Raw genomic sequence first — 25,713 nt, forward strand, 5'->3', positions numbered from 1 at the left:
CGGGAATGTACATCTGAAACTCTCACTTAAGATGCAAGACAAGAGATGCAGGGGGAGGGGGGAGGCAAAGCTCAGCAGAGAAAAATAAGGAAAAAAACTATAGTCCCAACATTAATGCCCACAGTATCTTGAAGTTTAGGAAGGTACACACACACTCAACAGATACAGCAGGGTACGGAACCTGTGGCCCTTAGGTGGTGTTGGACTCCCAACTCCCAGCAGTCCCAACCAGCATGGACAATGGTCAGGCATTGAGGAAGTTGTAGTCCTGCAACAAACATCTGGAGAGTTACAGATCCCCCCCCCCCTTGGCATAGTCACACATGATTTGAGCAGAGAAAACTTTCAGGCAGTGGAGGCTGGTGGCTCCGATGTCAGTGAGGCGGCAAATCCAGGTTTCAGTCTGAACCAGTCAGAACTCTAAAAGAACTATCCACAGTGCAAAGTGTGTTCTGACTGAAAACTGGAGCGGATTTGCCACCCTACTGGCATCAGAGCCACCAACCTCCACTGCTTCAGGAAGCAAACGCACAGCGTTTTGTTTAGATGCAGGATCTCTCCCAGACTGAGCTCAGGGGAAACCTAATCCATGCATCTATAACAAAAGCTGGTTGTTTTCAACACTGGGATCCAAGGCTTCTCTTGCATTTTATTCTTGTGTAGGCACACACACACCCAATTCAGATCGGGACCATGACACTCCTGGGGGGGGGGGGCTAAACCTCCCCCCGTTTCCCCCTAAATCCCGCCCACAGGGGAGGGGTTAAAAAAGGGAAGAGAGAAGCCTTTGTTGACTCACATTATTAACAGTAGTCATTCAGTGTAGCTGTTGCACTGTGAACAACCAGTTAATAATGTGATTGCCACCACCAGTACTTTCTGCACTGAACTTCCTTTCTGCCCTCACCGTTTACAATTCACCACCACATGTACTGTATAAAAACTTGAAACTCTCCATAATACTCCATGCATCTGATGAAGTGGGCTATAGTCCACAAAAGCTTATCTCCCAATAAAGGTGTTAGTCTTTAAGGTGCCAGAATACACTTTGTTGTTTTTGTTGCAAGACACCAACACAGCTACCCTCTGGAAATTGGTGCACTGGCTAATATGCTTATCAAGTGTGAAGATGAGCTTGAGCTGAGCGAGGAAAAACTCTGACAAATCCCGCTTTGCATGTGCATTTATACACACCTTAATGGGATACTGGCATGGATCAAAGATCAGTTTGCTAATGTCACTGCACCTACAAATGCTGTTATCATATACCTGCTTACAATGCAAGCTAGTACAGCTAAGATTGCAGGAAGGAGCAATACAAAGAAAGATCTCAACCTGTATGCAACTAGGCAAATAACTAGCACATGCTAAGAAGAGACATACTGGATCAGACCAGGTTCCATCTAGTCCAGCATTCTGTTCATACAGTGGCCAACCAGCCGCGCATAGGAAACCAACGAGCACGACACAAGTGCAACAGCACCCTCCTACCCATGTTCCCCAGCAACCGGTGTACATAGACGTACTGGAGGTAGCATAGAGCCATCAGGACTAGCAACCATTGACAGCCTTCTCCTCCAGAAATTTGTCTAACCCCCTTTTAGACAACTGGTGGCCATCACTACACCTTGTGGTAGCAAATTCGGAATTCCTTAGTCTGACTATGCCTCTGTGAAGAAGTACTTCCATTTATCTGTCCTGACTCCCCTACCAATCAGCTTCATGGGATGACACCGGGTTCTAGTATTATGAGAGAATAGTATTCCTTTGGGAATTCTTACTGCTTTATCCAAGTTCTTAGAGGCTCCAAGCTACAGATGTCCTTTTTTCTTTAGTCAGTGACATACAAACAATGGGAAATATGGGGAAAAGACGCAAGGACATCTTGCAATAACAGACCAGAAGGTCCTTTTTCTTCTTAGCAAACCCCTTGCACTGCTGCAAACCTCGCAGAATTCCACCACACATTAAACATGGCACATGTGAAGTTATCCCCAGATAACTGGGGATAACTTTTAAAAAAAAGGAACTATAAACAAAAACAAAGCCTGCAAGCTAGGACATTATGGATTATGTTCCACACACACCACATATTTGCATACGCGTATTTCCTCTTGAGAAGTGTTATAGTCTATCCACATCTTCTCCAGCTTTTCCAAAGCTAGAGGAGCTCCAAGACATCCTTCAGTAACCATGTTTACAGCTTCCGAAAGGTCTTCTCCAAAACGAACACCTATACTGTCTTGCCTGGGTGAAAGATATGTGAAAATGAAGAGAGAATTTTTTTAAAATGCCATATAAATAGTTTTATGCCCATTTTTATTAATGTATGACACAATCAAAACTAATATATAGATGTCAGGAAAATGGTATGGAAAAACCATAGAAAAATAGTTATTTTTACCAAATAAACATTGGAATGACTTATGCCATCCACCTTGTTATGCCAGACTGTCTGAATTTACATCCTCGTATCTAGTATAGAAGGAAACACAAAAGGTTTGATATAGTGCAGCCTGCCAAGTTAGAATACTGTCGTTTAGGTATCAAACCTAAATTTGTTTGGAAGTATATATTATTTTATGGGCATATCAATGACACAGAAGCCCAGCCAGCCTTTCTTCCCCAACCTGGTGCCCTCCAGATATGTTTTGGACTGCAACTCCCATCATTCCCAGCTAGCATGGCCAGGTCATCAGGTTTAGAAAGGCTGGAAGTATACTTCATTCCTTTTATTAACAGCTACTGAATCAATCCCCTTCATGGATCACTGCCTTGTTGTGGTGAAGGGGCTTGCGTAACTCAGTGAAGCCATAAGCTATGCCGTGCAGGGCCACCCAAGACGGACAGGTCATGGCGGAGAGTTCTGACAAAATGTGGTCCACTGGAGAAGGAAATGGCAACCCACGCCAGTATTCCTGCCAAGAAAACCCCATGGAACGTATCACAAGGCTAAAAGAGATGACGCCGGAAGATGAGCCCCTCAGGTCAGAAGGTGTCCAATATACTACTGGGGAAGAGCAGAGGGAATTTCCAAGTAGCGCCAGAAAGAGTGAAGTGGCTGGGCCAAAGCCGAAAGGACACTCAGCTGTGGATGTGTCTGGTGGTGAAAAGAAAGTCTGATGCTGTAAAGAACAATATTGTTTAGGAACCTGGAATATAAGATCAATGAATCAAGGTAAGCTGGAGGTGGTCAAATATGAGATGGCAAGATTGAACATCGACATCTTGGGAATCAGTGAACTAAAATGGACAAGCATGGGCAAATTTAATTCAAGTGACCATTATATCTACTACTGCGGGCAAGCATCGCTTAGAAGAAATGGAGTAGCACTCATAGTCAAGAAAAGGGTGGGAAAAGCAGTCCAGGGGTACAATCTCAAAAACAACAGAATGATCTCAGTACGAATCAAAGGCAAAACATTCAACATCACAGTAATTCAAGTCTATGCCCCAACCACTGAGGCCGAAGAAGCTAAGGTTGATCGGTTCTATGAAGACCCAGAACACCTTCTAGAACTAACACCAAAAAAAGATGTCCTCTTCATCATAGGGGATTGGAATGCTAAAGTAGGAAGTCGAGAAATCACCGGGACAACAGGCAAACATGGCCTTGGTGTACAAAATGAAGCAAGACAAAGGCTAATAGAGTTTTGCCAAGAGAACATGCTGATCATAGCAAACACTCTTTTCCAATAGCACAAGAGGTGACTCTACACATGGACATCACCAGATGGTCAATATCGAAATCAGACTGATTATGTACTTTGCAGCCAAAGATGGAGACGCTCCATACAGTCAGTAAAAACAAGACCTGGAGCTGACTGTGGCTCAGATCATGAGCTGCTTCTTGCAAAATTTCGGCCTAAATTGAAGAACGTAGGGAAAACCACTAAACCATTCAGGTATGACCTCAATCATATCCCTTATGAATATACAGTGGAGGTGAGGAATAGATTTCAGGGATTAGACCTGATAGACAGAGTGCCTGAGGAACTATGGACGGAGGTACATAACATTGTTCAGGAGGCAGCAACGAAATCCATCCCAAAGAAAAAGAAATGCAAGAAAGCAAAGTGGCTGACTGATGAGGCTTTACAAGTAGCTGAGGAAAGAAGGGAAGCGAAAAGCAAGGGAGAAAGGGGAAGATATATCCAACTGAATGCAGAGTTCCAGAGAACAGCAAGGAGAGACAAGAAGGCCTTCTTAAATGAACAATGCAAAGAAATGGAGGAAAACAATACAATGCGAAAGACTAAAGAACTTTTCAAGAAAATCGGAGATCTCAAAGGAACGTTTTGTGCAAAGACGGGCATGATAAAGGACAAAGAAGGCAGGGACCTAACAGAAGCAGATGAGATTAAGAAGAGGTGGAAAGAATACACAGAAGAACTCTACAGGAAAGATCTGAATGTCCCTGATAGCCATGATAGTGCGGTCACTGAACTTGAGCCGGACATCCTCGAGAGTGAAGTCAAGTGGGCCTTAGGAAGCATTACTAGCAACAAAGCTAGCAGAGATGACAGTCTTCCAGCTGAGCTATTTAAAATCCTAAAAGATGATGCTGTTAAAGTGCTGCGCTCAATATGCCAACCAATTTGGAACACTCAACAGTGGCCACAAGACTGGAAATGGTCAGTTTACATTCCAATTCCAAAGAAGGGCAATGCCAAAGAGTGTTCAAACTACTGCACAATTGTGCTCATTTCACATGCCAGCAAGGTTATGTTCAAAATCCTGCAAGCTAGGCTTCAGCAGTATGTGAACCAAGAGCTACCGGAAGTACAAGTGGGGTTTCGAAGAGGCAGAGGAACTAGAGATCAAATCGCCAACATTCGCTGGATCATGGAGAAAGCAAGAGAATTCCAGAAAAACGTCTATTTCTGCTTCATTGACTACACTAAAGCCTTTGATTGTGTGGATCACAACAAACTGTGGCAAATTCTGAAAGAGATGGGAGTACCAGACCACCTTACCTGTCTCCTGAGAAACCTGTACAAGGGTCAAGAAGCAACAGTAAGAACCAGACATGGAACAACCGATTGGTTCAAAATTGGGAAATAAGTACGACAAGGCTGTATATTGTCACCCTGCTTATTTAACTTATATGCAGAGTACATCATGAGAAATGCCGGGTTGGATGAATCAGAGGTTGGAATTAAGATTGCTGGGAGAATTATCAACAACCTCCGATATGCAGACGATACCACCCTAATGGCAGAAAGCGAAGAGGATCTAAAGAGCCTCTTGTTGAGGGTGAAAGAGGAGAGTGCAAAAGCTGGTTTGAAACTCAACATTAAAAAAACTAAGATCATGGCATCTGTCCCCATCAGTTCCTGGCATATAGAAGGGGAAGAAATGGAAGCAGTGACAGATTTTACTTTCTTGGGCTCCAAGATCACCGCAGACGGTGACTGTAGCCATGAAATTAAAAGACGCTTGCTCCTTGGGAGGAAAGCTATGGCCAACCTAGACAGCATAGTAAGAAGCAGAGACATCACCTTGCCGACAAAGGTCCGTCTAATCAAAGCTATGGTTTTCCCAGTAGTAATGTATGGCTGTGAGAGCTGGACTATAAGGAAGGCTGAGCGCCGAAGAATTGATGCTTTCGAACTGTGGTGCTGGAGAAGACTCTTATGAGTCCCCTGGACTGCAAGGAGGTCAAATCAGTCAATCCTAAAGGAAATCAACCCTGAGTGCTCATTGGAAGGACAGATAATGAAGCTGTAGCTCCAATATTTTGGCCACCTAATGCGAAGAGAAAACTCTCTGGAAAAGACCCTGATGCTGGGAAAGACTGAAGGCAAAAGGAGAAGGGGACGGCAGAGGATGAGATGGCTAGATAGCATCACGGATGCAATGAATATGAACTTGAGCACGCTCCGGGAGAGAGCGCAGGACAGGAAGGCCTGGCGTGCTATGGTCCATGGGGTCACGAAGAGTCGGACACGACTGAACGACTGAACAACAACAACAAAAAAGGGAGGACTTCCACAAACCTGGCCATTGTGCCCTTGGCCGGCCAGCCCCCTTTGTCACTTATCATTGCTGTCCTATTTTATTGCTTTAAGTCATGGTGCATGTTGCAGTAGACCTAGCACTGGTTGACAGGGCTCTGAAGGCATTTTACTCACAACTGGCTTCATTGGTCACAGGGTCTTTGCCTTCAACACTGCACTCTCACGAGTATCTACTCTTCCCTGATCAACCTCTGGGTCTATTCCCTACATCGCGACTGCTGCTGCATTTTACACCTGGCACAAGGGCATCAGACAGTAACCTTAGTTGAGATAGAGGCGACTGGGGGTAGGCTCCCCACTCCCTCACTTAAAGAAGCGACCTCGAGGGCTTCAGGGCTACAGAGGATGGGCCTGTCCACTTCAGGGCCTGACCCCATCACTCCAGCCCCAGGTGTTTAGGCACCAGCTGCAGGAACAGCTCAAGTCAGCCTTCTCCAACCTGAGCTATCAACAGCCATCCAACATCTGCCCAGCTGGGACATTCAATTCTTACAGCACACAAGTTGTCAGAAACAGGATCCTTGCCTACCCATTTTGCCTTGCTACTTGTACATTGTACCTAATAAAGGTATGGCCTCCCTTTTTCTCCAACTGCTGTCCTGCACCATCCCTTCCTCCCCGCCCAGCTCCACTCCTGCACAATGTGCAATTAATCTACCTAAACATCTTCATACTTCTGAGGTTATATCTTCACTGAAAAAAATTCCAGATGTCCTAGCCTGTGGCCAACCTTCAAAACGCAGGTGTTGTCACACCATGTGGATGGTCGTTTTGAGGCACCTAGCAATGTTTTCTCCAAGCCCTAAGCCCCAGAGAAAGAGGACAACTATGTTCCAACTGAAATCTGAGTTCTCTGACCATTTCTGACAAGCAAATGTTGTTGTGCTACTGCATTAACAGGACCAATTTTAAAGTCTGTTTTGAAAGACAAAAGATTCTTCTCCAAGCAATCCTAGATCAAGGGGTTGTTCTTTTTAACTTCCAATGTGGATCAGCACACTTGAAAGTCACTGATGGAAAAGAAGCTCAGTTTAGAAACATGCACACTCTACCTCGCCTCTTTCAGCTTCTTGAATTTGGCGGCCAAGCTTCTTACTGTGGTTCCTACATAGGTACGTAGAACGCTTTCTAAATACTCAAGGGATTCCTTGTAAGTTTTCTTCTCTTTCTGCATTGGATACGAATGAAAGTATTAGCCCACTAGTGTTACACAGCTTCTGCTAAATGCCAAAGGAGGCTAAAAAGCCATTGTCAAAAATACCAGTACGCAAACACGGAATTAAGAAAATATGGCAGCAACAGATTTGGCTTTAAGAATTATGCTAGCGTGTGTTACATTTGTATAAACACCTTTCCCTCTAAGGAGCTCGGAATTACAGACCATGATTGCAGGGCACCTAGCCTTTCATCCAAGAACCGTTTAGAAGCACTGAACTCTTTAGGCATGAACTCCTTTTTACCAACAACAACAAAATTAGAAGTAGCTGTTTCGCAAAATGCTTTCCTCAATTAGGACAAAACACTTTTGGAATTGCGGTGTGGTGTGGTGCAGATCACACACACAGATTTTCAGTTCATACACTTGTATGGAATAACAGGATTAGAAAAATGTATGGAGGATAAAGCTATCTATGGCTACTAGTCATAATGGCTATATGCTATCTCCAGTAACAAAGGCAGCATGCCTCTGTATACCAGTTACTGGGGAACACAAGTAGAATGGTGTTACTGCATCCATGTCCTACTTGTGGATTTCCCTTGGGCAGCTAATTGGCCACTGTGTGAACAGAGTGCTGGACCACATAGACCTCTGGTCTGATCTGGCATGACTCTTATGTAAGGGGAAACAATCTGGAAAATGGAGAGACTAGCACAATTGCCACTACAACTTCCATGATGATGTCCCAAGGAACCGGAAGGCAGCTTTGGTACCCCTAGAGCAGGGGTGGGAGAAGATAGATCTCTGGCTGATTTGCAGTAGTTTATTAAGGATTTCTGACCCCCAATTGTTTAAGAATAGCAGGAACAAAAGGACTCCCACCCTAAAATTATACTGATGGAATGAAGAAAGCTTGGGGTAACTAGGAGTGGCATTTTGTATAGAAGGACTATGAGCTCCATTATTTCCGAGTTCAGAATTCTTTCATTCTAATTATAACCTGGTTTGCACATAATGACAGCCCATGGGTTGTCATGCATGGCAGGAGTGCTACTGCAGCTTGCCAGGCACTTCCACTTTTAATCAACAACCTATGATTGGCCAGGTCATAGGTTGCTGAGCATGATGCGTGAATCTGGAGCTCTGGGTTGTATAGCAGCTTGTTGGCTTAACCACTGGGTTATTTAGCCGCTAAACAATTCAGCACTCTGGTTTCGCACATCACACTCAACAACCTACGAGTGAGACAATTGTAGGTCGTTGATTAAAAGCTGAAGTGGCTGGTGCACTGCAGGCAACACTGCCTACTCTGTTCCACTCATCCCTGACAGCCCATGGGACAGACCCATGGGCTGTCGTTACATGAAAACTGGCCCTACGTTTTTTGCACCAGGCTCCACTTGGGGTTCTAGTAAAAAACAAAGTAGATCCCAGAAATCTGAAGGCTGCCTGCCTTAGAGGAACCTTTCTAAACCAGGTATCTTCCAGATGTGTTGGACTACATCATCCCAGCCAGCAAGATGGGAGTTGTAGTCCCAAACCTCTGGAAAGCACCAGGCTGGGGAAAGCTGCCTTAGAGGGGGAAGTATTTGGGATTCTGTTGCCTCAGGCACCCACCTTTGTCACCTGTTAGGTTTAGAAGCCCCAACCTTCTGTCTGTTAAAGGCAGTCAGCAGGGCAACCATGCAAGAGGGGGCAAGTAGACCATTTTTTATCTAAGGGCCTCCTCTCCCAGTAACCAAAGAAAAAGCAACACCTTCTGCATGTTGATTATATTTCAGCAATAGGAGATACCAGCTCACTACCATAAAGCTATCAGTTCAATAACTCTGGGATGCAGCACCATACCTCAAGATTGTAAGTAAGTTCCTCAACTTTTGATTCCAGTTCTTCACGCTGATGGAGAAGATTCCTATTTTCCTCTCTGGCAGCCTCTTTCTCTTCTTTTAGCTTTTCATTCTCCTCTATCATTTTCTGATCCTGTTTGATTTTTTCCAGGCTAATGTTTGACACCCTTCTAAAGTCACACGTCACCATTTTCTCCCTATTGAAAAATAAGGACAACAATCGTCTACAGAAGCTTTAAGAGATTCTCGGTGCTTCCAGATGAGGATTTTATGGTGCAACTGATTGCTTTATTTATGGAACATTACAAGGGGTCCAGACATTAGCCTTCCATTTGTACTCCTCTTGTCTGTACCCCTCTCATCTTTTCCCACCACTTCTTCCATCTTTTTTTCTTTCCAGAAAAAAAATATGTTAAGAAAAGATGGAATACCTGTACAATGCCTTCTGACTGTTAGCACTAGGAGTCTTCCAACTGGAAGCACCCTTGCCCTCCAAGACCCTTCAGAAAAATCGTGTGTTTTTTTTTGCTAGCTAGCATTTATCGTCTCCACCCCCCACTGCATTGGCACCAGTTTAAGTTTTTCCCCCTCTTTATCCTCCAGATGGGGGAGGGGGCAAATCCAGGTAGAGAACTGGGTGGGAAGGTTTAATCAACCCCTTACCTGCCTGTGAGGGTCATCCCAATCATTATTGGTCCCAATAATGATCTTACAATAGGTTTTTTAAAAGTTAGGATCAGGTACGTGCTATGCATTTAATGTAGTGTGTAGTTTAGCCCTGAGTCTCAAAAGGAGATTGTAACTAGTGTTAGATACAGTAGCATTCGCAGAAGAGCCTAGAAGGGGGACGGGGGGGAATGGAACATTGGCACTTACCAAGAAGGTTCCTTCTGGTTTGGTGTACAGAAGGCAGCCCCACAATGGCTTAACTCTATCACCCAGGAAAAGCAGGTACCATATGACAGAGTTTTGTGTATCCTGCTGGTCCCTGCCAGTTCCATCCACGACTACAATTCAGTAACAGATCAGGGAAAAAAGTCCCCAATATAAAAGCAAAACCCTAAGGACCACAGAGGAGAGGAGAAAATTTTTCAGGGAGGACAGATACATAAAAGGAAATTAGAACCCAAGGTGAAGGCCTGACTCAGAAGTTACAGAGGCAGGCGATCATGGTGGATAATGCATTAGATTCAGGAACCTGAGCTAGGGTGTGGTCAGGATGTCTCCTGCACACCACCCCGGAAGCAGCCTTCTCAGTAAGTACCAATGTTGCATTATTCAGGTTGGTGTGAAGAAGGCATCCCTACAATGGGATATGCTAAAGCTAAGTGCCAATTAAAGTGGGAAAACTTGTAAGTACTGAGTCTATTGAGAACCACTTGCCTGCTGGAGAACCCTGGTACCGAAGGATGCCTCTGCCGAGGTATCTCTATTTTATAGTGCCTGGTGAAAGAATTTGGGTTAGCCCAAGTCACTTACATATTTCTGCTACTGAGGCCTTGGTGAAAAGGTGGCTGCTGACTTGGTGGAGAATGCCATGACCTTTAAACATTTAGGAAGGAGTGAAGCCTCGTAGGCAGAAAAAAAATATACCTGTTGGGCCACTTGGTTAGCATGGATCTGGAAAACTTTCTAACCCATAGCTGAGGGATGAAAGGGAGTCAGATTGGCGGAAGAACTCTATGCTTTTAGGTTTTCACCTAAAAGGTGAAATAGTTCCATCAGGCCTGTGGTTTTTCCACGGCTGAGTTGTTCCACCTCTCACTTGAGTTTTACTGCCCTCCCTGGGGACCGATAAATGGAGTCTGTGGAAGTGTCGAAGAAGGAATTGGGGTTGGTTGAAGGTGGACCTTCTTTTTTTCTTGGTGATGAAGAAGCTGTGATGGTTGAAACAAGCTATGGTTAGGTTTAAGTTGTCCTTTGTCTGGATTTATCAATTTGCGAGATGTTACTGATGGGGGGGGAACCAACTCACTGGGCTCCATTTGTCTGGGAAGTATGAAGGGGAAGAGGAGAGAATTCATCCTTGCTACTGAAAGTGAACTAACATTTAAAATGGCCGCCCATTGCGTTTGGCGTGAATCTGCTGGGGAGGAATCGCAAATAACTTTCACCCTTCCCCTTTGTCAAGGTGGTCGTCCTTCATACTGGTGGCCCCGATCCCTTTGTCTTCCAACCCCAAGTTTAGGCTCATGAGGGGCTCTGGATCAATTTGGGAGAGGGTGGAATGGTCCAAGGACACAGACACCCTGACTTCCTTAGCCATGACCGCTTCCTTCTAGGTTGGGCTGTTGCCACATGTAGCAACGTTTGTGAGATTTAGCAGGTAGCCAGAGCTGGCAGGCTGATTCTCACTAGCCCTCTCCCTCAGCAGGCATCTGGTGAAATCAAGTTTCGATGTGGGGCCGAGGTCACAGGCCCACTTAGCTTAGACTGGGCATCTAAGAAGCATGGAGGAGCCATAACAAAGACAAAGTATAGCAGAACAAACAGCGTAGAGGCCAAAGAGAGCTCAAAAAGGAAATACACACACACACACATATGGAGAAGAAATGAGTTGAAGAGATAAAGATTCTAAAGAGGTAAATAGTATAAACAGAATAGTTGAAGAGGACTGAGCTGCAGAAAATTGCAGCATATAGGAGAGAAGCTCTATGGTGGGCAAAAAGCAGAGACAAACTGGCAGGGAGGAGTCGAGGACTGGCAGACTACACTAAACTCTTTCACATGGCCCCCGCTTTTCCTGAGGGAGTCGACCCATTGCAGGGATGCCTTCCACACACCAACCTGCAGAATCTGGTAACACAATTTAATGTGAGCCAGAACATACCAAAACTCACTAACATTGGTGATATAAAAAGGACAAGCTGCTAGTGAACAGGCCATGATTTCCAGTAGGCTTGTGCTCCAGCATCCACTGGTCTTGTTTGCATGAAATGGTGACAAAAGGTGGGTAAATTAACCCACGATTTGCTGGGTCGTGTGCCCAGCACGTGCCACTGCCACTTTGCATAATCACCCTCCAGTCAGCACAATCAGAGATTGTTTCACGATGTGCAAACCAGGACACTATGGGTTATTCATGGGTTAAACAATGCAGTTAACTTACGATGAGTTTTTAGGTTGACTGTGTGTTGTTTAACCCACAAATAACCCATAGTGTCCAGGTTCGCACATCACAAAACAACCTCCACTTGGAGGTTGACTATGCAAAGTGGCAGCAGCACACACTGGACATACGACCCAGCAAATCGTGGCTTAATTAACTAACTTGCCATTTGCCATTGCTACAAGCAAATCAGGTTCATTGCACTGACTCTTCACAAGCCACTCCTCAGAAAACACTTCCCGACAGGTACCCTGCTGTGACTTACTTGATAAACGGCACATGGTTTGAAGCATTATTCTCACTCCTGCCATTCAGAGGCACATGATCACCAAAGCTCCTCTTTACTCTATTGTTCACTGAAGGGCTGCCTCTTATAGCCCACAGGGGTGCTGAAGCTTTTGCATTCCAGGATTGGTATATGGAGGAATCTGTTTTTGTGTCGTAGGCATTATTATTTAGGGGAGGTTTGCATCTCTCAGCAAAACCTTTCTTACACATTTCTTCCCCAACATCCAGTAGGCCACACTCCGCCTGGACCACAATGGTCCCATCCTCAGATGAGGCTTTGTATCTTGTCTTCATTTCTTTTTCAAAAATCAAGCTATTCAAAAACTTCCTACCCTGCAAAATAAGTTTAGAAACATTATGGAACAGGTCAAAAAGTAGGTCTTATAAACCAGGCAAGTATAGAAGTGTAGAGTTTGGACAGGGCATCAAAGGTCCCCTAGTCCAAGTCCCTGCCAATGCAGGAAACCCACCAAATACCACATAGCTATGCACGTAGTTCTAAATTATGATTTTTACAATCAAAAAGGTGGAGAGGTTATAACCTTACCTACATTAACCTAAATTCTACAACTAAAGGCAAATGTCAGCTTATTACAAGGTTTCTAGAAGAACACAAAAACCTCTCAAACCAAGGTATTTAGCAACTTTCAAGCAAAGGAAATCAATCTGATGTTTTTCTTCCTGGTTTCAAAAATAAGTATCTTCTATAGATCCCCACCAATAGAATGGAAATTGCTTGATCACTAAACATTCAGAGAGATGTAAAAAGTCTGGCTCACCTGGTCAAACTGATTTAAATCTTGATTAGCTGTAATCTGTAATCCCCATAGTCTATACTTCCTTGCCACACTAGGAAACTGCAAGTCTGCTGGAATCTCAACTATTTCTGATCGACAGAGAATCTCAGAGTTTCCATAGTCAATATATAATACCTGGCACTGCAATGACAACAATAAAAGCCCGTTGTCTATTGATGTTATAATTTACAACAGTGCAAGCCTATATATATATGTCCACTCAGAGGTAAGCTCCACTGAGTTCAGTGGGACTTACTCTCAGATAAGAATACATATAAGTTTGTAGCCTAATTATATAAAAAAGAGGAGTCAAGAATCTGATTGAGGGTTCAAGAAGGCCAAACACTTGCAGCATGTTATCTACTAAAAAGGAAGCATCTCTGCTCAGATCTACCCATTAATATTAGAAGTAAACAGCCTAAAGAAAAAAATGTTAATTCTATGTTGTTATTTGAGTCGTCTGCATCATATTTATCCAAATCCAAGTTAGCAGGTTTTAAAATGCAGTGCTAAAACAAGGCCAGAGAAATCTGAATCATCAACATGAATGGCATTAAGTTCAACTAAGATTTGAACTTAAAAAAACTGCAACTTGCAGAATCTACATTTTACTTCTCAGTTGCTTTTATACATAAACACAAACTGTATTTCCAAAGTTATTAAAGAAAAATCAAGTTGAGTAGCTATTCTCTCAGAAGGTGTTCCTTGCCTTTTCATCACTGATAACCTTCAGCACTTTACATCTATACCAGCACTTATCTTCAGAAAAGCATCCTCCATAGATCTGCAGATGCAAAGAAAAACAGATCATTTCATAAGTCTGCATATTTTGTTTTTAAAGTCAAAACAATCCACTGAGTAATTTCTTCCAGATGTTTATACTTCAGTGATTTATACAGTAGTGTGCAGGTGGCAGTCGACCTACAGACACAGAGCTGCCTTTTGAAGTAGCCTTTAGTTTTCAAACATGTCTACTGATGTAGAATTATGCAACTATTCTTAAGGAACCTGCTCACATGCATTGCCAATAGAATTTACACACAGTACGTAGGAGAATTTGACGCTCCATTCCCTGCTTCCAAAAATGTTACTATCATAACAAAGGAAAAATAAAATTCATAATTAAAAGTTTGGAAATCAACCAAGAATGCCAAAAAAAGAACAATCCAACAGCCACCACAGTTGGATTGATCATCGCTTTTCCACCCTTAATATCTTAGTCTGGGTCCCAAAAAAACCTCACAAGTAGTTTTGTGTGCCCAAGAGGGCTTTCTTGAACAACAACCCACTCTCCACACCACCCAGCAAACTAATCCTGAAAGTGGGAGCAGAGATATGAAGGCCCAGGGAAAAAAGCACAGAAGTGTGTGTGGGGGGAATCTTGTGCTTTTTTTCACCCAATTTTTCCACCCAAAAGTTGGACATTTCAGGAAATACAGAAACAATCTCTTAGGAAAATATTCCCTACATTTCTTTTTTGGGTCTGCAGGCATATTTTACTTTTTGAAATGTGTCCACAGGCATCACCAAAGATGGTTGTTGGGGTGGGTGGGTGCACAGACCTTCTTCTTCCTCTCTGCTTGCAATTTTCTTCCTCTCCTGTTCACAACCCTCTTCTACTCCCCCACAATTCCTGCCATGCTCACCTTATCTCCTGAGCTGCAGGAGAGTGGTGGCATCACCAGCATGGGGAGAGAAGAAAGGCAAAGGGGGGGGGAGGCCACAGTGGCTGCACTGGGGAGGTGGGAGGAAGGAAAGGCGCCAGCAGTGGGAAGGGGAGGAAAGGAGAGGCGACCGGGGATGCGGGAAGAAAGGCAGCGCATGGTGGTGACAAAGAGGAAGGTAAGGTTGCAGCAGCACACATGCAGTAGCACCAGCAGTGGGAAGGAAAGGTGGTGCGTGTAGCAGGAGCAGACAGGAGAAAGACTGTGGCGGTGGCACCAACAGCAGAAGCAGGAGGAAAGCATCTGGTGGGGGAGGAAAGGCCAGAGCGGCTCTTGGAAGGCACCCGTGACCCCTGCATGGCGAACCCCTGTACTATATTGAAACTATACATACAACCTACCTTGGTAAGATCTGGATTGCCAAAAACCGGGCTGGCTTGAGGACAGATCTTGGCCAGAGCACAGCCAGTCTTCAAGATGCCATTATGTCTATTCATGTTCTAAATGACAAAACTTGAGATCAAAGACAAGGCCCACATGAAAAGCTTTTACCCCGAGTACTTGAAGAACACACTACCAATACCGCAGTGCTACAGATTGAAGGTGCATTCATCAATCTGTGAACAGAGACTGGCTTTTGCCAATTTTAATCATGAATAATTTCTACTTTTGAAGGTACAATCGCTCCCACTGGGCATGATTTACCCTGATCCCACTTGATTCAGCAAGCCTTCCCACCATCCCCCACAGTCTTGACCTTACCTGTGCCCAGAACGTTACAGCATCTTCAACATGACAGCCGATTACATTTTCAACTATGGGCGAGAAAAATTAAGTCAACTCGTGATTTCAGCATTAAGAAAAGAAAATATTCTCTTCATAAGTGTACCTTTATTATTATATGCTGAATTCTCCTCCATATTCGTAGAACTGAAGGCATGCAAACAATCCATAGTCAGAACAATGGTTTACAGAACCAGCCGTCTATGGAGAGTGCCAAGCTGTTGATTAAACAGGAGATACAACGCATCTTAATAACAACTTTGGAGTTGTGGATGGATGTGGACATTTTACATCATTGTCCCACCTCTCCTGATCCTCCCAGGGCTTTCCTCAGTCTCCACCGCTGCTGGTTAGAGCCAGGAGCCACACAGTGAACACCCCCAGGAGACAAAAGCGTCTGGTGCTACCTGATCCCAGGGCGCTACTTCCCCCACTGCAGAACCTTTAGAGAGCTGGACCAGCAGGCAGTAACATCTATGACAAGGGAACCTTTTCTCTCTCAAAGGCCACAATCCTTTGGGGATAGTCCATCAGGAGCTGTATGCCGGTGGAGCATGAAGCCAAAGCTCCCTTCTCTCTCTTTCTGCCATCTCCTTTTATCTCCCTCTCGATCTCCCCACCACCACTCCCACTCCTCCCATGTCTGTTCAGCAGTCTGCCAGGAGACAGACTGATTGCTCGCTCCTGAGGTCCGAACTAATTGCTTGCAGAGGTGTTTTGAAATTAGGCAAGGGCTGCATGAAATTAGGCAGTGTCAGTGGGATGATGAATCTGCTCCAGGTTTCACTCTAAACCAGTCAGAACTCTAAAGGAACTATCCAAGGTACTCCATACCCTGGATAGCTCCTTCAGAGCTCTGAGTGGTTCTGACTGAAACCCGGAGCAAATTTCCTGCCCCAAATTTACTGCCACTAGCCTCCACTGAAATTAGGCTTCACATTGTCCACCCTGATCCAAGGACCAGGGAGTGGATATTTTACATCATCCCCCCTCCCCCCACCCAGCCCACTACTTTTATCAGGCACCATTGCCTTTTAAGAACATTCCTATGTTCTCTTTTATGAGCAACCTCATAACCTTTCAGATAGGATATTTTAAATAAATATACAATGCTCAGCTGAATAAAAACTTCGCTTTTGATCAGATCAAGTAAAAAAGCAAACCTTTAAACATCTACCATGCTACGCTTCTGCAGGCTCAAACAGTTTGATCAATCATGTCACAACCATTCTTAACCTTGTTTACATTAGGGTTTGTTTGTTAATAAAATACAACCTTATTAAAACTTCTGCATCTCTAATTAGACCAGTCACAATATAAACTCATCACTGCCCACAAAATAAAACCCAATTCTTATTTGACACTATCAGTTAAGCATGTATAAGACTGTAGCCCTCATCACCTGCATGCCAATTGTACTGCAGAATTCCTACTTTGATTTGTGTTCCAATGGAAGGTGTGCATTAACAGCAGAAAAATGTGCTGAAATTGGCTTGTGGTTCCACCTGGTTGTCACTGTTTGGTGGTGGTGTAAGTCTGCACTCTTTGAAGCCAGGTGGGGAGACAAAATGTCTGAGTCTACCCCCAACCCAATGTTTCAAAATAATGTAATTAGGAGAGGGATTACAGTAAAACAACCGAAGTTCAATTCCTAGTGTAGAAAGGGACTAAGTGGAAAATGCTGGATTTAAAAAACAAAACAAAAACATTTGATCGGATTAGGTCCAGATTAAGTTGATTAAACCTGGTTCCCATTGAAATTAATGAGGCTTCACTTAGTCATGATGACCAACTTTTCACACTGATTTCAACAGGAATCCAAACAGCACCTTTTGCAGATCAACAGGAATTTTGACCCAATAGCAAAGGGATCAAGAAGCTTCAGCAAGTATGTGCTGCAGATTTCATTCCCCCAGCCCTACACCCTCCAATACAGTTCAATTTGCAAGCAAGCAATACCAAGTGTTTTAGCAGGCTTGCTTCCCCTCAACCCCAATGCAATTTCTGCTTTTCCTAGCTAAAACAGAGGTGCAAAAATGTTATTTCCATGTTTACTTTTTTTATACACCACTGCTATAGATTGGACTTTGTTATTTTCAGGCAAAGAAAGGGAATTGCTGCTGCTGAAAAGTACCAGATGCCTATAATTCTGACCATCTTGTTAAAAAAAAAAAAAAGTACAGTTCTGACTACGGGGCTAAATGCAAAATTCTGTGTATATGATTCTACCTAGATAATATCTTGCAACACCATTAGAGAGACAAATTTAACTATGTTAGCTTGGTAAAACTGGCTTGAATTCACAAGCATAAAGTGGGTTTTTTTGCATTGTAGAAGCTCAGGCTGCTGAATCTAATGCAGGTGTAGGAAACCAGTGGGCATAAAATGTTGTTGACTCCAACTCCTACCACCCCCAGCATGGCCAATCGTTAAGGATGATGGGAGTTTCACTCCAGCAACATCTGGAGAGCCACAGGTTCTCCACCGCAATATACGACTTATGAGACACAGAGGTACTTTGCACATTCCTCTAGTTGGTGGACATTGATGACCTAGGAAGACACAAAGTAGATCCCACAAACCTGAAGTCTACCCACTGCTGCCATAAATGTATTATGCATTCACAAAATCAGAGTTGAAAGGAATTAAGGTCATGTAGTCCAGCCTTCCCCAACCTGGTGCCCTCCAGATGTTTTGAACTTCAACTCCCACCATTCCTGACCACTGGCCATGCAAGCTAGGGCTCATGGGAATTGGAGTCCAAAACATCTGAAGGGTACCAGGTTAGGGAAGGCTGATCCAGTACAATCCCCCATCAGAGATTCCTAGCCCTCCTGCTGAGTAATGAGGCAATCAACCGAGACTCCTCACTGTGCAATCCACAAACTCTTCATTCAGCTAATAGCACCTCTTCACTCCTGACAAGACTACAAAAACAAAGAGCTGCCCTCTAGGCCCAATTAGCAAAATAAATATTTTGGTAAGAGAGCTACTGAAAGCAGGGCAGTTGTCTTTCAATTAAAATGAACATGATTCCGGCCCTGCTAGACTGGTTCTTTCTGGTCTCCTCCCTTCTAGGAGGTTCCCCCCAGCCCAACTTCTGACAGGCAGCCAATCAGGTGGGATGCTTCCCACCTCCACCCGCTTAACTCTGACATGAGCTCTGGCATCAGTCAATCCCGATGCTCCCTCCCCCTCCAACAGGGGATGGGTTCCCACGATAGGGGGTGGGAGGGAGATGGTCTCTGAGCCTCGCCCTCCTCCTCGATAAGCCCCTGGGAAGGTTCTTCGCTGGCTTCAGGGGAGTCTTGGGGAATTTTCTCCCCCACACCCTGTCTCTGCTGGACTTCTTTTAGCTCCATCTCCGAATCTGAATCAGAGTCCAAAACCAAACCAGAGGACCTGAGCTCAATCCTGCCATCCCCCTGTTCAATGCTAGTTCTGCAATGCAGGATGCAGCTACAGCATCTGAGACAGATGGCCAGCCAGCTTTTGCTTAAACACCTCCAGCAAAGGAGAACCTTCCACTGCCAAACAGCTCTCACCGTTACAAAGCTTCTAATGTCCAGCTAAAATCTGCTTCCCTGTCACTTCCAACCACTGGTTTTAGTCCTGCCCTCTGGAACAACAGAGAACACCTCTACTCCCTCTTCTGCATGACAGCCTTTCAGATATTTGAAGACTGCTATCATGTCGCCCTTACCCTTCTCTTCTCCAGGCTAAACGTATCCAGCTCTTTCAACCGTTTATCATAGGACTTGGTTGTGTAACATACTATCTTCTGTCTGTCCTTAATCAACTGTCAATTTAATTATTAAATTAATTTCTATCCCATCTTCCCACCAAAACAATGGTCAATTTCTTCGGATGACCCCAAGCTCTAGGAAAGGGAGAAAAGTTCTCTCTATCCACTGTCTCCATATTGTGCATTATGTTAGAGGCGTTATTTTTATTTATTTATTGCATTTATACCCCGCCTTTCTCCCTCTCGCAAGGAACTCAAGGCGGCTTACATTATCCTCCTCCTCACCGTTGTATCCTCACAACAACAACCCTGTGAGGTAGGTTGGGCTGAGAGTCTGTGACTGGCCGAAAGTCACCCAGTGAGCTTCCATGGCCAAGTGGGGACTAGAACCCAGATCTCCCGGCTCCCAGTCCGTCACTCTCACCACTACACTACACTGGCTCTCCAGTGTTACACCATGTCCCCATCCCCCATTCACCCACCTTCTAAACCAGGGGAGAGCAGACCATAGCTTTCCAGGTATTTTGGACTTCAACTCCCAGAAGCCCCCACCAGCATGACCAATTGTCAAGAAAGTTGGGAACTGACATCCAAAACATCTGGAGATCTACTTTCTGCCCATCCCTTCTTAGGGGTGGACGAAAGTCACTTACCTGTCCTCGAAGCTTTTCGCGGTGGGGGGGAGGCGCTTCGCTGCTCCCCCCGCGAAGTTCAGGCCGGGGGGGGAGGATTCCCGCCTCGCCCGGCTGAAATTCAGGCCGGGGGGGGAGGCTTCTCGCCTCACCCGGCCGCGAACTCAGAAGTTTTTTTTTTTAAAAAAAACGCCCCCGTGATAGGCTACGTGATGATTACCGTAGCCTATCACGGCTAGATCTGCAAAGTCAGCCGTGATAGGCTACGTAAATCGTCACGTAGCCTATCACGGGTGACTTTAAAAAAAAAAAAAGCGCGAACGCAAATGGCGGCCCCCATAGGGAGCCGCCATTCGCGTTCCTTATTTGGTCGCTGTAGTCTACGTAAATCTTTACGTAGACTACAGCGACCAAATAAGGAACGGGAATGGCGGCTCCCTATGGGGGCCGCCATTATCCGTATGCGCTTTTTTTTTTTTTAAGTCACCCATGATAGGCTACGTGACGATTTACGTAGCCTATCACGGCTGACTTTGCAAATCTAGCCGTGATAGGCTACGTTAATCGTCACGCAGCCTATCACGGGGGCGTTTTTGTTTTTTTTCTTTGATTGGAATGGCGGCGGCGGCAGCCAGTCTAAAGACCGGCTGCCGCTCCCGCCCCGGACGAACACCCGCCGAACCACCGGCCGGACCCGCCGCCGGGAGGGACATTCGCCAAAGGTAAGTCCCGTCCCGGGGGGGGGTGCGGAGAATTTCTCCCCGAAACTTGTTCGGGGGGCCGAACACGTTGGCGCTCGGCCCCCCGAAGTTTCAGGGAGAAATTCTCCGCACCCTCCCTACCCGTTCTAAACTAAAAAGCCACAAATGCTTTAGCCTCTCCTCACAGGGAAAGCACTTCAAGCCTCTCATCATTTGGGCTGCCTTTTCCAGCTCTACAATATCCTTTCTAAGATGAGGAAAGCAGAACTGTACACAGTATTCCAAACGTGGATGCAGCCTAGATTTACGCAGGAGTATTACAATCCTGTCCATTTATTTTCAATCCCTTTCCTAATCATCCTTAGCATTGCGTTTCCACAGCTGCTACACCCTGACTTGGCATTTTCATTGTGCTACCTACCCCAGACCGAAGATCTCTTTTCTGATTAGTCACTGAGAGTTCAGACCCCATCCATGTATATGTGGCTAGGAGCAGGCAAGTGGTAAAGTAATAAACCCCTTGCCCACCTGTGGCTTATCTGCCTGCAATCTGTTCCCTGCCTCCCCCAAGGTGCTTTTCTCCTTGGCCAACTTCCAATACCAGCAGGCCGCTCAGCTGGGAGAAAAACACTGTAGGGTTGGGAGAGGCTATAGGGAATGAATGGTAGGTTCGGCTCTCCTCACCTACACCCGTTTTGCTCTGAAAAGCAGTGACTTTGCTTGAGATTGGGCCAGATCCAGGTTTAAAGAGAGAGATCTACGGCCACCCCAACTACTGTAGCCCCCAAATCTCACTTCAGCCATAAACTCACTGTGATTTCAGGAAAGTTAACAAAGTCTCTCTCAGCCTCCTACCAACCCTGCAGCAATAGGGGGATAATACTGGCCTCACAAAGTTTCTGCAAGAATTACCAAAACAAGCATTCTGAATACTGTAAAGCAGTCAACAAATTAGAGGTGGGGAATGTGGTCCACCAGATGCTGTTAAAATGCCACTCCCTTCAGCCCTAGCTACCATAGCCAATGATGAAGGATGATGCGAGTTGCAGTTCTGCTAATTCTGGAGAGCCACCATTCCCCCATAACTGCTGTAAATGATATTATTAGTTCATGACATCTACAGTTTAAAGGATCTCAGGATGCAGGGGTGGGAAAGACCCCACAGATCTGCTGCCAATCAGAGCACTACGCTAAATGATCTCACTGAGTTTAAGGCAGCTTTATATCTATTATCATCAGTACTTTTAAATTACTGCATATTACGGGTACACTGAATTACAGCAACTGAAACTCAAGACAACCCCTCTCCCATACCTCCCAACCGCACAGGGTCTATTTTCACTGGAGGAAAATACTGCCTAAAACAGTGGTGGGCAGATTCAGGCTTGCAAGATCTACTCTTTTTTTTACTAGAACTCCAAGATCCACGAACCAGAGTCTGCTGCAAAAGACATAGGCCCTGTCCACACATAACACAAAGCCATGATGATTAGGGAATTTCCAGTAACGGCAGTGGCTTCACATGTCAGGGGGGTGGGGGAGAGCCCGCTAACCGCAGTTCTGGAACCACCCCGGCTAACCCCGGGGTGGCTTACCGTGTTGCCTAGCAGGCTCCTCAGAGCTTAAAACAGGCTCCAGAGGACTTCCAGGCCAAGACCATGGAGTCTGCTGGCTAGAGCATCCTCCACTGGTGGTGACACTCTAGCCACCACTGACTTTATCCATGGTCATCTGGCCATTAGGGACGTGGGGACTAGGGAGCCCATCCATGCCACAAAGGACAACAGGGCGTGTCCTAACCATGCCAGGAAGATTGCTAGGTAAGTGGGAGGGGGTAGCAGAAGTGATGGGCACCTGCACTGTGGCTTTCCTAACTCCCCAGACCCCGTAGTTACCCTAACCATCCTCTCCTCAGTCACATCTGAACAGGGCCACAGAATTAAAGAATTCTGAGACCATGAATTTATTTTGCATGAAGAAATGAACAGCAGTCAGTCCTTCCACACAAAAGTCCCCAGGCTTGTTCAATTACATTAAATAAATAAAAACAAATAATGTGGGGTGTAGGAGAAACAGTCATTTTGTTCCTACTCTTTTTAAATAATTGGGAGTTTAAAAATCCTTACCAATCTACTGCAAATCACACAGAAATCTACTGCTAGATTGAAACCTACCTTTCACCCATCCCTGGCCTAAACACACCTAGTGTACTTCAATTTAAAGCCAGTGACCTTACTAAATATCAAGACAATTGCTATTTGTTTCTAATGGGGACAAGATCTCCGGGCATGAAGGTGGTCACTGCATAGTTTCTACTTATTAAAGAAGCTAATAACATCTTACAGCAGAAAACACTGTCAAATTTGAATCAAATGCCTCAAATACATAAAATGGAATCCTAATTTCGGAGCAGTGGCTAAGAGAATATGTTGCCAAGCCTCCCCTCCAATTTTATCTCATCCATGAACTCGCTACAATTTGGCCTGACTAAGGCCCTTAACCTCTCCCACCCCCAAGCCCCCACCCCCTTGGCCCCATGGGGATAATAATCCTGGCCTATTTTACAAAGCTGCAGTACGGATCCCTTGAGATCAGGAACGTGATGTGCTTCAAAGAATGTAAAACGCTATATAAATCCATGATAGACACGAAGTGCTATATATTACGACGGAATTCTATTCCCTAGCAAAACTGTGCCCCAGAACCTGCCCCAAAAGATGATAATTAACCAACACCCCCCGCCCGATTAAAGCAGAGAGTCCCGGGCCCGTGTTTTCGCTCCTGTTCCCACAAAATTCCCGTGCAGAGGAGGTCTGTGCAGGTTCTGGCCCTTTAAAACTAAACCACCTCTCCTTTGCGAAGCGACGGCTTTGGTTCTCTCCTCCACCTACACGATCCTCTTCTACCCTAGAACCAAATCCCCCGGCGCGCCAAGCAAGTGCCGCCCTGCTTCTCCCGCTCGGCCAAAGAAGACCGTGTGAAGGCGACCGCGCATCTCCTAGGAACCGAGAGGCCGGCCTCAGCGGGACATGCAAACAGCCAGACCCGCCCCCGATGCAGCGGGAGTTGCGCCCTTGGAGCAGCCACGTGTTACTTTCAGCCACTGCACGCCTGCGCGGCTGGAAATTACGAAGTTATGGGGGGGGGGATTGGGGCATGCGCAAACTTTTTCCCACTTTCTGCGGGACGAGCGTGAATCTCGTTGGTCTCCTTCGAGCTTAGGCGTGCTTGCTCGGGCCTAAGTGCTGCTGCATTCAAAGGACTAGAGCCAGACGTCGTCATGCTGCGAGCACAGCCATTGAAATCGATGCGGCTTAAATTATCCATTGTTAATTTCAATCCCATTGATTTCAGTGGCTCTACACCAAGTGTTACGACACCTGGATCCAACCGAAAGGTGCTTCCTCTCAGGTAGGTAGGTCTGCAGCTTCAGAGTTGGTGCTTTTGGTCTTCAGAGCTGTTCGTCTCAGGTTTGTATCCAACGTTTGCCCTACCTAGAGTAGACCCATTAAAATCAATGGGACTTACGTTAAGACTAACATAGGACGCAACCCTCTGACCACATACATTTGTGGGGGGAATACAGTTGAACCCAGAACTACATAGGAGAAGAACATGCATATGATCGGGCTGCGCAGCTGCAATCCTGGACGCTTACTTAGGAGTATGTTCAATTGAGCCTAGTGTGATTTAAGTTGCAAGAAAACGTGAATAGGATTGGTCTTGCGCATGACGGATATAACCCTAATACTGCATTCCTAAACGTATTAATCAGAAGTGTGAGTGTGTGAGAATAGGCTTCCAGCCTTAGTTACCTTTTATTTTGAAAGACTCGGATCTATACAGAATGAGACGTGTCCATGCTCCTTGAGTCAATATATTATTTTATTAGAGACCTCTACCCCGCCCTTCAAATAATTCCGTGAGCAGATTGGTTTGAAACCTAACTTGTTCTGACTTACTCCTCCACCTAGGCAGAACAAAAGAAGTGGGGTGGAGCTGAACCCCTCCCTTTGTGCATTAAAAAGCATCTATTAGCACAAGAGGGTGAGGAACTCCCAGGGAGAGTGAAAATATAACCGCATTTTACACTTTGCCTAAACAAGTTTTACTACAGAAAGAGAGGTGGTAAGGATGAACAGTTTACAGAATCTTAGACAGGCTGGGCTAATGTTTAAGCAAAGAAATCCTGTTATATGCTTTATATGCTGATTGAGTTCAAAGGGGCTTGCACTCCAATCCATGTTTACTGTGAAGTCCTACTAAAACTGTTCACTTATTCTCCACAAGCAGGAGCATATACTCGTACCTTGACTTAGATTTTCTTTGAAGGGGCAAGTAGCAGAACAGTCTACCAGGGGTGGGGAACCTGTGGTTGGACTCCAACTCCCATCAGCCCCAGCCAGCATGGTTAATGGTATGAGATTATGGGAGTTCTAATCAAGCAACAATTGGAAGCCCACAGATTCTAAACCCCTGAGCTACACATATTAACTCCTTTTTACTCATCCACTACAGTCGTTCACACTAGAGTTTCATCTCTTTGAACAGGACCTTCTGGGATAATCAGACAAATGCAGACTTGTAGTTGGGAGTATACATTCACTGCTCCTGTAGACATTCTCCCCAACCCCACTCCAAGAGAGTAATGGGGCGGGGGGGGGGGGGAGGAGGTAGGTTGTACTTTAAGAAGCCCAACTAGAAAGCAGACTGATATTTAACAGTATTACATTAGCAAATACGTAGAAATGTTTCTAACGGTACAAGCCTTACTATAGAGTAACCCCAGTGTGCACACTGGGACTTACTTTTGAGTAAATGTGTTTAGGATTACACTGTCAGGCTATTATCCTACCAGCGCTTAATGGGAAATAGATTTTGGGGTTGTAGTGTAAAGCTTGATGAAAATGTTGACCCAGTGTGCAGTTGCTATGAAAAAGGCAAGTTCCATGTTGGGCAAAATTAGAA

The 25,713-nt window shown here is 45.2% G+C and overlaps 1 protein-coding gene across 1 annotated transcript in view; it reads right to left on the reverse strand.

The window, feature by feature from the left end:
* The window catches only part of STK31 (serine/threonine kinase 31), a 58,508-nt gene extending 34,702 nt beyond the window's left edge, over nt 1–23,806 (reverse strand). The window contains exons 1-10 of the mRNA XM_084858556.1: nt 23,593–23,806; nt 15,774–15,885; nt 15,647–15,699; nt 15,286–15,384; nt 13,930–14,004; nt 13,203–13,361; nt 12,401–12,756; nt 9,028–9,223; nt 7,073–7,188; nt 2,088–2,247 (exon numbers count right to left, since the gene is read on the reverse strand). Of these exons, the coding sequence (XP_084714682.1) occupies nt 2,088–2,247; nt 7,073–7,188; nt 9,028–9,223; nt 12,401–12,756; nt 13,203–13,361; nt 13,930–14,004; nt 15,286–15,384; nt 15,647–15,699; nt 15,774–15,837 (1,278 nt within the window). The 5' untranslated portion in view covers nt 15,838–15,885; nt 23,593–23,806. The remainder of the gene's footprint in view (nt 1–2,087; nt 2,248–7,072; nt 7,189–9,027; nt 9,224–12,400; nt 12,757–13,202; nt 13,362–13,929; nt 14,005–15,285; nt 15,385–15,646; nt 15,700–15,773; nt 15,886–23,592) is intronic.
* Nucleotides 23,807–25,713: the final 1,907 nt, after the last annotated feature.

Source organism: Heloderma suspectum, chromosome 5, assembly GCF_057233095.1.
Source record: "Heloderma suspectum isolate Gila_16-S chromosome 5, 16-S_ref, whole genome shotgun sequence".
Lineage (NCBI taxonomy): Eukaryota > Metazoa > Chordata > Lepidosauria > Squamata > Helodermatidae > Heloderma > Heloderma suspectum.